The sequence below is a fragment of the Haplochromis burtoni genome, unplaced genomic scaffold, assembly GCF_018398535.1.
Source record: "Haplochromis burtoni strain Fernald_Lab_line unplaced genomic scaffold, NCSU_Asbu1 Contig_34, whole genome shotgun sequence".
NCBI classification, from domain to species: Eukaryota; Metazoa; Chordata; class Actinopteri; order Cichliformes; family Cichlidae; genus Haplochromis; species Haplochromis burtoni.
The window spans coordinates 1,472,720-1,489,339 of NW_024582395.1; the positions used below are offsets into that span (position 1 = coordinate 1,472,720).

Genomic DNA, 16,620 nt, shown 5'->3' on the forward strand with positions numbered 1-16,620 from the left:
GGACCGGTCTTTAAGATGTCGTGGATAAATACAACAAAATAAAATTAGTACCGGTACCGAAAAAAAGATTTATTCATAACACACGTGAAAAGACCCAGGAAAACCGAGTTAACGATAAAAACGATAACAAAATAACGCTGACCACCGCAACACCTTGCCATCCATTAATGATTGTGTTATGAATATATTTATTTTCCCGTAGACAACAACTAGCAGTGAGGTAATTTATTAAGAAAAACACAAACCTTAATAGTTCGTTTTGACTCGTAAGTGGATTTTATGGCATTAGCTGCGGTTCTTGTGGGATTACAGCTGGAAAGTATTTACAGATGTGCTGAAGAAATCACTCTAGGGAAAGTGGAGTGCTTTGCTCGCAGTTTAATTGTACCATTTTGAGGTTCAAAAACTGGCACTAGCTCAATGTGGGATCAACATAATTCCCATCATTTAACCTGGTTAAAGACTCTCGTGCAGATACTTTAAATGTACACATTTCTATGTATTCCTATAGAAACACATCAATCTTCTTTCAGGAGCGCAAAGTTCACACAGCGAGGATGTACAGTATGTGCTACATGTGTGGATGGTTTGCAGTTCCTGTCAGGAAATGGATCCCTTCCTGTCAAGTCCACGGGGTGTGAATCTCTCAGCATTAGCTACCATGGTGGTTGTATCACATCCCCTAAAAATATCTCAAAGGGAGCGTGTGCAAATGTGTGTGTGTGTGTGTGGTTGACCACTAATGGCGTTGTGTTGAGGCACCAGGTGCTGTCTCCTGTAGACGAGGATAGGGGTCAAACACATGTCAGCTGAAGTCTAGTGGGTGAGTACTGCCTGCATCCATCATGGTAAGATAACATGTAGTAGTTTAGCAATAAATTTTATTGTCTGGGGTCAGAGCAGAAAAAAGAAGAGTCGGCTTTTGCCACTATTGCGATACATTCATGCTATTTACTAGTTCTTCTTTCTATTATCCCCTTCAGCTCCAGTGAGACCATATTGTCCACTAAGGTGTCTTTTCGCATTATTTTATGTTTTCTGTGGATCAGTCTGATGCAGTGAAGCCAGGATTCAATTTCAAAATCGCTTTCCTCCTTTTCCCCCTTTCCAAGCACTTTCACTGCCTCTTCTGCATATCCTCTTAAATAACTTTTTTTTTATTATTCTATAAACCTGAAGAATATTTTTCATTAAAAAAAAAAACCAGTCTCTGTACACATTGCTCCAATGAATGCGCTAGCATCCATTTTTTCTGAAGGTGGTGGAAAAAAAGCCGTGAGCCGTCCCTGAAGCCGGGAAATGTTTTCATTAAGAGAATTATTTCTAATGACTTTCCATCTCATCTGACCCGTTCTTTTCTTGCATTTGCACGCTCTCGTCTCCTGAGTCACCCTAAAATCCCGACGACAGTTTTCTTATCAAAAACACGCCGCATACTCATCCGCCTTCTGTGCAGCTCATCAGGATTTCTCGCTCCCTTTTGATTTTTAACCTCAGCGTTACCAATTTAATGTTGTCACTTCATCAACTGTTACCCGCATCTCCGTCATATATCACTGTACAGGAGAGGTGACCTGAGATCAGACACTATTTTTCACAGCTCAGTTCATATTCAGCAGATGCAGAAGGGAAGAGGGAAGAGAGAGAAAGAGAAAGAGAGGACCTTATTATTTCGGTGTGGAGGCAGCCGATGAACGCTAATGAACCTTGGCCGACGTCGCTCACCCACTCAGTCACATACACACACCAGCGCCCACGCAATTTATGTCACTCTTCTTATTGCTGCACTTCTTTATCCTCTCATTCTCAGTGTGCGCACATATGCGCCCAAACAGCCGCACACCATCTCCAGATGTTTTATCTTCATCACTGTTGTGGGCAGAGTTCAGTCACAGCCATCGACACTAGCCACTTAACAAAGGCAGCTGATCATGAGAGAAGTATGGCCCTGATGAAAACAGCAAAGAGCATGTGGGCATCTCTGTCATGCTGTTGGGATGTTCATCGACTTGGCTAGAACATGATATCTGCCTCTTACGCAATAGAAATAATGCATGAGTAATTCATTTTTATGTTATCTTGACTAATATTATGAATATAGAATATGACCATCTAGATTATTTCAAGAGTTGGTTAAATGAGTGCACCGATCATGGGTGCACTGCATGTAAATGTACATTTTTGTCTACATCGTAAAGACTGAGCTTTGGCTTTGCATTCTCTTTTCAGTAGCAGCTCGTAATGCTCGCTATTTGATGAGGATTCTGCCACCTGGGCACAAACTGTCCACACCAGTGCCTGCTTATTTTAGATTAACAAGCTGCTGAGGGCCAGCTTATTGTTCTTGTAGGCTGTAACATCAACACCTGCTATTCTGGCTCCCTTCAGGCCCACAATCCAACTATCAATCCATCCAGCCTAAGCAAGTGGCTGCTTTGAAGGACAGAGGCCCTAGATGTCCCAAGATGGGATTGGTGAGAGGGAGGTCGGGTTACCTCCACCGTGCCCTGTCCCCTAGCTGGTAATGGCCGGTTCCCTCAGTACACTGCATTATGCATCAGCATTAAGGCAAATGGAATGAAGCAGAATCCAATTACAGAAGAACAAACAGGTGGGCTCAGTGCAGCTTAGGAGCAGTATTGTTTCAATCACAGCCCAAGCCAAGCTTTATTGTAACTGAAATTTTATCTACAAAACACATTTCCTATGTCTTTCACTGGAAGATTACATTCCAGACATGACGAATAACCAATAAATATCTTGAAAGAAAGCTAAAAGCAAAGATGTCTAAATACAGAAGCTAAAATTGACATAGCATATGGGTTATCCATCATCTAGCAGGTGAAATGGGGGAGGGGGAACAATGCAGGGTGAGTTTTGTTTGTCATTTTGTAAACATCAAATCTGTGTCTTCTGAGCTTTTCTCATAACCACTAAACATTTTAAACATTTGAGTGTTTGCCAGTATCAGCACAACCACAAAGCCTAATGCAGTCGGGCAGTCTTTAACTAATTTCTAATGAAAAAGTTTCCTCTTTTCACCCGTATGTTTAAGTTTGCTGTGTTTGTAGTGGTCAATTCCACACACACACACACACACACAAAAATCCACTGAACATACTTAGCCCAGATGTCCACCAAAGCTAATCATACTGTCACAACAAACTGTCAGCATTTTATAGAACAGCGTTACGCAGAAAGGCATTCCTTCGGTTTCAGTTACAAAAGTCAAACCTTGCACAGACTTGTACAGGATCATGTGAACGTGTAACATGAATAGCATGATGTTAGCGTGCCTGTAGCCTGTGTCAAGTCTCCAGCTGGTTTTAATAATGGCGCTCCATTCCTTAGATCACTGCTTATTTGTTAGATGGGAGGGGTTAAACTGGAAAGTCTAATGTTGTGTCCAGCTCCGAGCATTCCTCGTTAGCTAATTCTTCAAGCTCGGAGAAAAACAGCCCGTTGGCTTTGTCTTTCATTTAGTAGGATTACCCATGTGAATTACCCCATGCAAGCTTAGAGTGTATGTCCAAAAGTTCAGGATTCTGAATTTACATAAAATTGTGTACAGGGGAGAAGAAGCGGTGAGAAACGAAAAACTTCACTTTCTAAAAACTATATGCCAGCATCTATGTTTCTTTTATACAGCCTCCTTCCCAGGAATCTGCTATTCCGAGACCAAAAATTACTTGTGGCATCTATTAGCTTTCACTGAAAAAAGAACAATGTTGGACTAAATAAACAAAAGAAAACTTTTAATTCAAGAGACTTGCTTTATTTATTTTTTTTAGAGAGAATGCTTGCATGACCCCTCTAATAAGAAATATGAACTGTTTCATTGTTCAGAATAATCTCTTCGTTGCAAACAACAGCGCACACTTGACTGTGTGAAACACATGTTCAATAAAGTGTCCATATGCACTGACATACACATAATGGCTAAATGTGCCACAAAAATTACTCACCAACATCTTATAAAGCAGCAGACTTAAAAGGACAAAAATGTATCTATTTACAGGCTTTAAAAAAAATGTGAATGCGTATGTGTGTTTGCCTTTATACACAGAATCTGTATGTGTGTGTAAGAAGATGGAAGAGACTATCGACTGAAGAGGCCCATTAACCAGATGCTACTACAGCGAACACACAATGGGAGGGAATGAGGGAGCTGAGGAGCAGTAAAAGAGGAGGGTTTGGATTCATGCATCAGAGGGAACATAAACTTCTCCCCCTGGTGATAGCTGGCCTTTTGCTCCTTCCTTGTATATTTCAATCGTTGGCAAAAGTGCACCAAAGTCATTCCTTTTGCCACATGTGCAATTGGGACAAGGTCACAAGCTATGAGGAAAACACTGAGAGAAATATAAGTTGAGAAGGGGAAGTTAGATGCAATCAATAACGCCTAATTATACAGTGCAACACTTTCCTCACACTACTGAATGTCAGAGCACTTGTGTAAGGATACAATTATTTCCTTGTCAAAGTGCATCCAGCATCATAATTTTGTGGAAGACCACATAATGACGCTCTTACAAATTACTCTTGTCGTCTTGAAAATGAAAAGCGAGTGATTGAAAGTCTGAAAACCCTTCAATTTCATCAACCGATTCATGTCTTTGCACTCAAATTACAATAAAATGGATGATTTATTAATCTATGGTGGAGTTCGGCGTTTTAAGGCAGTTACAGAATAATAAGTCTGTGCATAATAATGGTTCATTACTACACTTAGTGTCTCACGTAGGATCATAATATTATTGTTATGGCCCAAGTACCCACCCACTGAATAAACGAGCAAAATTGTGAGGCTCTGTGTGTGTGTGCGCGAGTGTACAGTAATGTGCGCACTGTAACAACGGAAGAATAAAGGAGAAAAATATACAAGAATTAACCAATTAAACACAGTCGCTTGCAGATTAACACTGTACTGTGCTACACAATGGTTATAGATGTTTAGGTTTTTATGCATCACGCAGTTAAAAACTATCCTGAGCAACGAGTCCTGCAGTAGATACCGTGGCGATAAAGAGCCCTCAGCTCAACATTATCATTTCAGTCTAGGATTACGTGAGGAAACAGAAGCAAGGGAGGCAGCCTTAGTGGGAGTTAAGCAAACCCAATTTGCTTTTAGCAAAACCTTTGCACAGTACTATATCTGTTAATGGTTTAATGGCCAGGGATAGAATGTCCTTGACTTTGGGATTGTGAATCATAATCAGTTCCTGAAGATGGCTGTTAGGTGCATGAATCATAATAGGTTGAGAGGAACCGTGTGCACTTTGATTCACAGCCCTCGCCTGCCCTATTTTTCCACTGATCTCTTGGCTTTTCACAGCCACTCTGTTTTCTGGCAGGCGTTGTGATGACTACTTTAGGGGCGGTCAAACTCGGATAACTTGATTAGAGACTTTTCTATCTCGCCTTGCTTTCTCTGGGCTGTCAACAAGTATGCCATGAGTTCACTCATGGTCTATTATTAACCAAGTCTGGCCAACAGGCTAGCTAACTGATTGACTGTTTTCAATTTATTTAAAAAAAAATGGATGCCTGAAGTTCCAGTGAGCTTGTCATGACCAAAACCAGTTTATTTTTGCGTTATTGGATCTCATCCAAAACATGTGCAGGCTTGTTTCCACGACTGGGGGAAAAAAACAAAAAAAGACGCCATCTGTAAGTCAAAATGTGTCATTATTCTGTCAAAAATTTAAATTGGGTATTTCAAAATATTTTTTTGACTGAGTTAAGACTTTGAGATAGTAATCCAAAACTTCAGCTCAGCTCTGCCTGGCATTCTTTTTCCCATAGAACCCAGCACATTGAATTGACACATTTACCAATGTGTTTGATATACAGATAGAGATAGATAACATATTTGAGAAATCTGTATCTTCATTAAGGCACCAAGAACACCCAGAAGGACTTCGGTCATGAAATACTGTAGACAAGAAGATAGAAAAAAACATTTATTTATGTATGTTTTCGGGGTGGCTGTAGCTCAGGAGGTAAAGCGGGTAATCTACTTATTGGAATGTTGATTGTTCAATTCCTGGCTGCTCCAGGTTGAATGTTAAAATTCGTTCTTTGACAGAAATATCTTGGGTAAGACACTGAACCCTATTTGCTCTATTCAAAGTGTGAATATTGGGTACAAAAGGCTTAGAGTGTAGTGGGGGGAAAATTTTGGTGTGAATAAGGCATGTTCAATAAAGTACTCCCTGTGCTCAAGTAGAGTGCAAAAGTGCCATATAAGAACCAGTCCCTTTACTGTTAACCATGTTTTTGGAGAGCAAATCATTCCACAGTCTCTTATTAGTAGTAATTTAGTTTTTGAATACTCAAAATATGTATTAATCACTTTGAACAAATAATCAAACCTATGCATTTGTATCTGTGGCATGCATTCTGGGAGGCAAAAACACTGAGCTTATCTAGTGCCAAAGAGGCACAGGGAGGACACTTAATTAAAAAAGCAGTGCCATTGGCAGCTGCTAAGTACAAGCTCCCCAAAAAAAAAAAAAAATCCCTGAATCTGAACTGACTCCTGCAGAAAAGCCGTCGACTTCTGTCTTCTTTGTAAATCTGGGACTTCTAATAAATGTTCTGGTGGTCATTGTGGAAATCGTGGCTCTGTTATTAAGATTTAAAGGATTATAGGACAAATGTTGTGCGATTTGTGGCTTTTTTTAATTAATTTTTTTCACTGAGGTTATTGAACGATGATTTGCCTCCTGGTCTTACGTAAAGTTTGTTAAACGTGCAGTCCCACTGAGTTTGTACTTGAGCAGGTATTCTAACAAGACCCTCGGTGGAAGGCCCTGGCTTCAAACTAATAACATATGACTCTATTATGCTTCTAACAGGCTGAAATGCACACAGCTTAGTGACAGCACACCTTCCCATGTCCACGTTTATATGTCTGTGTCTATAGTGGGGAGTACTGTATTAAACCCAAAGGAGAGGATTAGATATAAGAGAGAGACAATAAATGATATAGTAACCAGGGGAGATAGCGGTGGAATGTATATCCATCTATCAGGATTATAATAATGCATTCCAGACAGTGTGGATCCGGGTGCCTGTTATGTGTATCTGTCCATGTTTATTTATGCAAAATGTGGATGAGTGTGTATACATTTGTGCAAGTGTCGTGTTACTCCATGTTGTCAGATCATTTCTGAATGCCAATGACAGCCCTGATTTTTCATTTGAATGGATGATGCCCGTCCATATGCAGGATACCTCCTTGTACCACAAATGGAACTGAGTTGACTCTTTATCATTATTAGCAAGTCTTCCATAGCCCCGGAAAAACACAGAGCACATACGCCACCCCCGCCTTTATTTCATTTTTGCCATTAATGCCATTTTTCTGTGGCTGCCATTTCCTGCTCTGTCTCTGCTTCTCTCTCCTCTCCAGAGTGGCTTGAAGGATCATGGCGCATCACGGGATTTATGGTCAATCGCGAGACAGCTACAGTCCACGTCTTGAAGAATCTTTTAAAGCTTTGTGTGCATGTAGCAGTCCAGAAAAGCTGAAATATGTCTTATGAGATTTTGTAAAAAAGCCTTATAAATATCAAATGTTTTCTCTTGTTTTTTTAAGCTCGCTATTTATGATCAGTCTTGGCTTTGTGTTGCATTAGCATTTCGCATTTTAGCCTACGGGCATCTGGAGACTGATTGAAACTTTGCTAAATGTTTTTCATTTTGTAATACAGCATGGATATAATCGCCACCGCAGTCTGGGTTTTGATAACGCATTAAACAAGTGTTCATTTGATATCATGCACAGACTTTCCAAAGGACTGTTCGTTTCTGTAATAACCACAAGATAAGACACAAAGATATTATTGATTGTGCGTTCTGTGAGAAGCAGTTCCAGTCTATGAAGGCAAGCAAGTCAAACGGCAAGAAAATGTCTTTTTAACCACCGGTCTGCCACTGCATTGTTACTCCAAGTAGTTTCCTTTTTCTCACAAATCTTGCCTAATAAACATCATAACTCTGCTCGCTTGTTGCTTGCGGTGAGGTGCCGCTGATATTGGATATCTGCCCTTTTTGATTAAAATCACTGATACACGATTGTGGATTGTGTCCATATTAGAAAATTGTGCTTGCATCAGCATTCAGCGAGATGGGCTCCACTTAAACCAAGACTGCTCTGTGAACTGTGACCCAAGAAGGGCTCCCGCTGTCCAGGCTTATCCCAGCTGTCATTCATGGAGGCAGACACTTGCAGAATACTGCATTTTGCTGAACTGCTTATGTGACCAACATTGAGATAATCCCCCTCCTGCATCTGAATGTGTTCACCATTATTTACTTTGTTAACTCTGTTTTGCGTTGACTTGTACACCAAGATAAGGCTCCTGACCAACTCTTGTTTTCTTACATCTTTAATTAACTGCCTCAAATGGAGAAAAACAGGATGACGCAAACTAAAATGAAGAATTATGACCTCTATTTTAGTGAATTTCCTCCATCCTGCTAGCGTTGATTAAGCGCTTTCTGTTCTCGAAGCAGATGACAGCAGAACCCTGTCTCCTCTCTCTAATTTTATCAGAGATGCAACAAATCAACCTTCGACCTGCATCAAACTCACAGGGCGAAAACACCATTAAGGGGCGTTTTCTCTGCAGGAATATGATTTGACATCTTAATTTTCATCTACAAACAAGATAGCAAATCAATCACGTTGCTGAGGGCAAATTTTTCATCCCCTAGTCCCTCCGGTCATTTAGCTACAGAAAGTTAATAGAGAAAGGAAAAGATTAATATTCTGATACTGTATGTCAGCACCGTTTACATATAAGGCCTCTGTTGTGTACGGAGACAGACTGTGCTTACTCAAAATGAGTACAAATCTGAGGAATATTGATTGTGAACAGATTTTTTTTTTTAATCTAGGATGCATGATAAACTATTACGTCTCAAGTATATGAGCGCTTTCACAGTATTGCTTACCTCAGCTTGTGTGTTCATGGATAGTGACCTTTGCCTTGGGACACACTGACATTTCAGTTGAGAGCGGTTATGCAGCATAGCCAGCTTCAGTGGGTAATGATGCCTAAGATTTTCTCTGTTGGCTATGCCACGCTATACATTTACACAACAGTCTAACTATGGAGAATAACAGGTTTTTTCACTTTAAATGGCAAACATATATATATTTATTTGAATAAATATATAAGTAAATGAGTGAAATCATGTTTGAATTTTGGATGTTTTTTTGTTTTTTTTAATTAAACGGTGCCAATTTTCCCCATAGTGTGATAACTAACAACTAGCTAAAAAAGCCAGATGTACTGCGTGTTCACGTTCCACATGAACCCCACAGGAATCAACTTTTTCATGCTTCAAATAAATCACAAAATTTTGGCACAGCCAGTACTTAGGTGTTCCTAACAAGATGCAGCACGAGCCAGAGTTTAATTAGTGTTTACTCGCGGTTGCACAGAATTTGACAGCAGTCTTTTTCTTTCTTTTTCATCATTAGCAACAATAATGAGACTGGATATTGTCACAAGGTAGTTGGCTAAATCCTGTCATAATAACAGTCAAGTTAAATATCAGCAAGATTGTTTCATAGCTGAATAAGCATTCACATCTCAGAAACTATAGGACGTAATATCATCATTATCATTAAAAAGAGCTAAACCGTGTATTCACTTCATTAAATAAGAATGATGGCATTAGACATTGACAAAGTGCTGCAACTGTAACACTGAAAATATTCCTGCAGAAGGCTTAGTAACACACTGGAACAATGAAACCAAGAGAAAACGCTGCACTAAACGTTATTAAAACTCCAACTTTCTTGGCCAACTCAATCTTTGCTACAGAAATAATGCCATCTTGTCAGGCTCATGGTCCACTAACACAATTTTTCCATTCTAGGGTTTAGCGCAACATAGTAAGCCCTAACTGAGATTAATAAATGATAATAAACAACAGCTGTAAAACTGAAATGTTATGTTATATCCACACTAGCGCTAGAATTTATCTGCACACCATACAAGAGTATTTGTGATTTCATGTGAAAATGGCAGGCACACTGAATGTGCTCAAAGATTCCCATTCATGAAAAGGTGAGAAGGAAAGATGGTTGAGAATATGCATGTTTTCAGGTGTTTACTTAAAACACAACAAACCCAAGAAAACCAGGTTTATTTATTCGATTTAAGTGCACATTCACTGGATATTTTTGCAATGTAGTTCCCGAAATGTGAGCAAACACTCCATCTGCAAGCAAGATTGGTTTAAGGAGGATGGATGTGTTTCTTCCTGTTTAGATTGCAAAAAGGTTTTGTAAACACATTAGTCTAAACAGCCAATAAGCTGATAGGTATGTTTGTAACACAGGGAATTGAAGCTAAAAAAAAAAACCTGCTTATTTTTATTGCTTATTTGTGTCACTTTGCCAAATATTAGACACAGAGGGTTAAAGTGAAAATAAATATTTTCTCCATACGTTTGAATGGAGTTAGAGGATTATCTGTAAAACACACGGCAGGCAAAACCCAGCCAGCATCTGGACAAAGTTCAGTGTTTTTGAATAAAGACTCGGCTTGCGAGCATACAGCACATGAGGGAAATCTGCCTGAAAAGCTGACTTCACTTCAAGGTGCCTGTAAAAAATTGCAGCTGATGCCCTGGTGCTGATGTGCAAACAAGAAAAGAGACTCCCAGTTACTGCAGCATTTAGTATTTTATTCAGTATTAGAAAGGGAAAAACTGTATGTTAAGGTAAAAATGCAATCCCTGGGAACATTGCAGCGATTAAGTTATACTGTTACGATTTAATTTCGCCACTTTTTTAGTTTTTCCTGCGTTAGAAATTAGTATTTTTTTACTACAATTGAATATCTGAAAAGGTTGCATTTTTTGTCGCGCTGGTGTATTAAGAAGATTCGGTGATCACACTGATGATGATGATGATGACAGAAGCTGCCACAGATGAATTGTAAAGATGTAAAAATGTGACTAGCTCTCCCTCTCTCCATATCCCTTCTTCAGCTTTACATCCCGTCTCCTAAAGAGACTGTCCAATCCATTAGCAGCCATCTCCCCTGCTTCCTGTGGACATTCAGGCTGAACACAATGACAGTGGGAAATCACATGTCAGATGACTTCATGGTAGATGACTTTAATATCCGCCACACTAGCCAGTGAGTATATACGCTGAAATCATTCAATAGCCAATGAAGCCGCGGGCCACTAAACAAAATATGGCGTGCTATAGCAGAATGGATGTGTTCCATGGAAGCCCTGTCGGTCGCAGTGTAATTTAATCCAGCCCTTAGGACAAGCATCTCTCAACAGAAATGGGGAAAAAAATTGCAAAAAGAGACTTGAGGGAGTGGATGAATTTTATAACCCTACACTAACCCCTATCAACTCTCCCAAGTCTGGAGACCCCCCCTCCCTCCTGATTTAGTATGAGTGTCAGTGTGAACTGGCTATAAAAGAAAAGGAAAATCTGGTTACTTTTAACAGATAAATGGCCAAAAACCTGATTGTTGAAAGGCTTCGGGGAAAGATTATTTCATAGACAAGCTTGAGATTGACAGCACCTATTTAGCACGAAAACAATAGCAAACATTAGTGAGATACAGTTATGTTGTTTTTCCCCCTCCCTCCTTTTCTTCTTTTCTTTTTACTCCAGTCCCTAAGAGGAAACACGTGAAAGGAATAAAGCACACAAGTGTCGGTTAGCTGTCGGGTTAACTGCTTCATAAAAGCCTGCCAATTTAGAAAACAGATCGCGGTGTATAGGTAGAGTTCAGCTGTGCTCCTGAGTCATCTTTGGGAGATGAAAACAAAAGGACATGGGATTGTGACAGCTGCGCTGAGCTCCATTTGAGCCGCAGGCTGACAATTACAGAAACCTCTTTTTTAACCTTTCTTTAACCAAGAAAAGTGACTATACGAGTATATAACTCATGTTCTGTCCATGTGCATATATTACTGTAGAGGAAGGACTCGTGCCATTCAGTTCCCCTATTACCTTACTTTGATAAAAGCTCATTTCCCAGGGGCCTCAACTTCAGATGAAGTCAGTTAGGCTCAGTTCTTATGCCAAGAAGCAGACAACTTAACATCGAACACAAGCTACACAGAAGAATAATATAATACAGAGAGCAGGGCACTCCTTTTTGAAAGATACAGTATTGTGAAGCAGGAGAAGAGAGCTATAACTTTCAGACTGTCTCAATTTAACTCCCCTATGAATTCCATTGCCATTTTAGGGAAGAGTTTTCTGTGGTTGACGAGAGCAGTGTGAAAAGCTTAGCTGAAAGCAGAGCATGAAAGCATCTACTCGGATCACTGTAATGCCACCCTCAAAGCTCTGCAGCAAAATTGAGAAAACATAGTTGGGAAATAGCAGCCCTCTCGTGCTGTTGTAGTAGTAGATAAACAGTGGGTCAGGAAAGGGCCTTCCAGGTATGTTATTCCTGTTGAATTACATTTTTTGGGATTCGTATTTTTTCTGTGGATGCTTGGGTTGGTTTTTTTGTTCTTTGAAAATAACAGCTTTTGGAAGTATCACACGACAGCACAGTATTAATATTAATGCGACATTAATATATAAAACAGCCTAAATCTTGTATTAGTAGTGCCATTTCTTGTTATTTCACTGCTGTTTCTTCTACAGTGTATTGTAGATGTAATGCACAGCATATACTCATTCAGAGCAGGTACTCACAGATGTAATAGTATTCTCTGCCCGGTCTGAACTCAAAGCCCAAGGAGAAGGGAGTGAAGAGCTGGAACTTCTCTGAAAACTTAAGTGGCCCGTTCGGAGAGTGCGGCCTGTTGCATTCCCAGCGTTTAAAGCCTTTGGAGGTGTGGTCACACGTGCTATAGCCATCATAGTTGACCATGTAGAGGACGTAGCGCTCTGTCCGTTCCTCAGGCACTGTGTCTTCATAGTGAGGACAGTAGACGTCAAGGTAGTCGTTTATGCACACATCGATGTGGTAATCCCCACGGTGGAACCTGGTTGGGAAAAAAAGAAGGAGGCAGAAAAGGGTTAACCTTCAAAATTATTTTCAATGCAAACCTAGTTTTGAATGATTTATGTGAACACGCTACATCTCGCAGCACTCTTTCAGTATTTGGTGAAAATTTGCATGCACCAACACTCTCATCCTCTAGCATCAATAAATCTAAGTGGGTTGGTTTATCTATAAATCTCTCTCTGTAACAAATATTTACTTGTGCATATGCCTTCTGAATGGTAGCAAAATGAAGTATCCAACTCTCCCTGTAAACATCTTTCCTCAAACAGTTTTCCTCAGAGTTGGAACAAAAAAAAAATACATTTGCTTGAGGATTTTTGTACAGTAAAAAAAAAAGTAGAGTAGAAATGGTCACAGAGATATAGGATGGCAGGATGGTTCAGCCAGTAAATGTCAGTGATTGGAAAAATACAGGGCCAGACTGTCTCTGAGGGCTGTGCAGTGAGGCATTTTTACAGCAGCAATGATCTAGAACAGGCCACGCAGGGTCAGAGGGCTTCAATACATACAGGGAGATTCATCAAAAGGCCACACATTGTCACAGGCTAGCACTAACATACACACAATCTCACCACAGTCTCTGCGGCCCAACACGCAGCCCTCTTATCTGTGGAATTTTCACATCCTCCAAAATCAGAGAGCATTTTCTGCATTGCGAGTGCTCTCGTTGACCCAGGGTGGAGTGACCCTAACCTCTGGGTCACGAGGGGGTTTGGAGAGAAAATGCCAAACACCTGTAAGCTTGCTAGGGATGCCCCAATTAGGCACACGCACACACTTGAAGCAGAACAAGAGTGATAATGTGAACCGCAGAGTTGACAATTCCTACGCAGCTGGCGTGACTGACTCGCTTCACAGAGAAACCAGGTGGCGTGAGGCGAGGCCCTGGTTAAATGTCGCGGGAGCACAACCTTACAAGAGTTTGGATCAAACTTATAATTAAAAAAATCGCATCTGCTGTCTATGGGAAGAACTCTTCAACCCCCACAACAGGCAAGAAGCGTACGACAGGACAAATTCATTTTATATAAGAATTTTTAGGCTTAGATTTAAAGCACCAAAGCAGCATAGTGACCTTTTATCATTCAGTATTTTCTTTTCATGTCCATTAAGTATTGCGTATTTCTAAAGAAACAAAAACTGCATGTCTCTTTGTATATGGCGAATAGGCAGTTAGAAAGAACAAGGTCAAATTAATGACAAAAAAAATTCTAACTCATGGTGTAAAATACCATAATACTGCCTTTAAAGGATGCTGAAACCGTGCTTTCACTCTCTTTCCTACCACTTATTTGATTTCTCATTTCGAAAACTCCAGCTCTATTGTTCTGCCTCTAAAGATTGAAGCTCCTACAATCAAACACATGTATTGAAATCCTGCTTGGCTCGCATCAGTCTGCAGTTTATCTGGTCACTCTGCAGAGAATAACAATCACAATGAAAACCAGGCGCCTGATACTGAAGATCAAATAGTCATTTTAGCAAAAAATCTGGTTTTGGGGCCTTTTAGTTGTTACTTTCTTCATGTTGGTGTAATGGAACAATTATTGCTACGATTGAGCAACAAAACTGAACCAAGCCATTTCTCATTACCGCGATCATGTGTGTCCTCTGGCTCTGCGCGGAATATTTGTGTGCACGTGTGTATATTTGAGCATGAGCTAGCATGAAATGCTGTTCTTCTGTGTTTACCCGAGTAGGGTAAATATCAGCGTGAGGGTGTTTACAACCAAGGCATAGAGCAACTCATCTGTAACATTTCATTTAAAACATGTCTGTGGAGGTCCAGGAAGAGCCATGCATCTCTCGCGCTGCTTTAAAATGTCACTGCGTTAATGGTCAAATTCTCCCGGTCGCTCCTCCCAGCTTATGTGTATGTGTACATTCTGCGAGTGTGTGAGCAGGAGCGAGAAAGAGTGTTAGAGAGGGAGCCTGTATGCGTGCGTGTGCCTGTGTGTGTGTGTGATGTTTCAGCTGCCCTTCTCTCCCTGCCTCAGCAGTCAGAATAGTGGCTTGTGGCCCTGACTGCAAATGAAGCAGAGGATGTTTGGGTGAGTGAGCACATAAAAAGGGACAGGACAGGCATTTGTAACATGTAACCTACTCAGTCACACACCCACCCACCCACATATACACCCACACACACACACACGTATATGAAACAAGCACAAAACTAGTACAAACCCTCACACACATGCACACCCATTAGAAACAGGCACACACATACATTAGGTGTGTGTTATCAGATGAGCGAGCACCCTGGCACATTGGCAAAGGAACAGCAGTGAGACAGCCAGAAGCTGCTAATGGCACCGAGTGAGAAAGAGACCGAGGGTGAGAAACAGACAGGGAGGCAGAGACAGAAAGGACCTGGTTCCAAAAGAGGGTGAGAGAATACAAAGAAGAGACAGCAAGACTGAACGCAGCAGATAGCACTGCCAGGCTTCCTGGTGAATCCACATCTTTGCAGGAGTTACTCAAGCATGCATTCATCATTAAAGGAGATTTTACAAAAGCTGCATGTGCATGGCATGATTGTGTGAGCAGTCAAATCTCTAAAACCTCCATCACCATTCAGGGAAGGACTCATCAAGATGTAGCTTCATGGATTTTTTGTAAAAAGTGTTCATTTTCCTTACGAACTTTTAGAAAAGTCAGTTCTGCTTTGTTCATTATCATGCAATGTTTTGGACGTTTTCCCCAAGCGTACATCGGTCTGTATGTTGGATGAAGAAGCGCCAAGGTGTTGCTCAAATGTAATGTAAATTTAAAGCAGTGCTTTATTAGATTCCAGAAGAGTGACAGGCATAACCAAAAAGAAAAAAATCAAGAAGAGCGAAATATGAGCAGAAGGGCAAGCCAACTAATTTACAGGTTTTTCTGCATATGTAAGTCAGGGATATAATGTGTGAAGGGTATAGAATTTTTCAGCCATCTGTCATAACAAATTAAGAGATTTATCAATGATAAAAACCAGTTCTGCTACACTCAAATATAAAAAAGAATGTGCAAAAGGATCATTAAATGATCCAATTAAAATGCATGATTTTGTCTTTAAATGTAAGATAAACGTGCATCTTGTAAAGTATTCAGCAAGTACTCTGAAATTGAAAGAGTGGTGTTTTGGTTCAATCTCCAGCTCCTCCACATTCACAAGAATCTAAACCCTGAGTTGTTTCCAGTTGCAGGTAAACACTCTGCTGTCATTTGTGTGTGAGCGTGTGAATGGGAAACGCATCGAAAAGCACTTTGAAGACCGTTTATTAATGCTAAACATTTACTCCACCCAGCCACCAGAGACGCTTCCCTGTATTTTAGAACAAACTTCTGGCAGCGTCATGAGCTGTAATCTTTTCCGTTCTTCTGAGAAACTGTAGCGGCACAGAACGGCAGCGGAAGCCTTCCAGCGGTAAAATGGCTAGGTAATTAAGGAGCAAATTTGGATAGCAGGCTAATTGTCAAATGGTGATAATTACATGTCTTTGTTATGCCACAGCTGTCCCAGCGAGCTGTGGGTCACAACACAAAGCGAGGAAAATCAGCTGGACACAGAGCATGAGTGTGTGTGTGTCTGTGTGTGTGTGTGTGTGTGTGTGTG

The 16,620-nt window shown here is 40.5% G+C and overlaps 1 protein-coding gene across 2 annotated transcripts in view; it reads right to left on the reverse strand.

The window, feature by feature from the left end:
- efna5b (ephrin-A5b) overlaps nucleotides 1–16,620 on the reverse strand; it is a 98,887-nt gene that overhangs the window by 6,785 nt on the left and 75,482 nt on the right. For both annotated transcript variants that reach the window (XM_005919017.2, XM_005919016.2), the window contains exon 2: nucleotides 12,707–12,999. In XM_005919017.2, coding sequence (XP_005919079.1) covers nucleotides 12,707–12,999 — 293 coding nt within the window. The remainder of the gene's footprint in view (nucleotides 1–12,706; nucleotides 13,000–16,620) is intronic.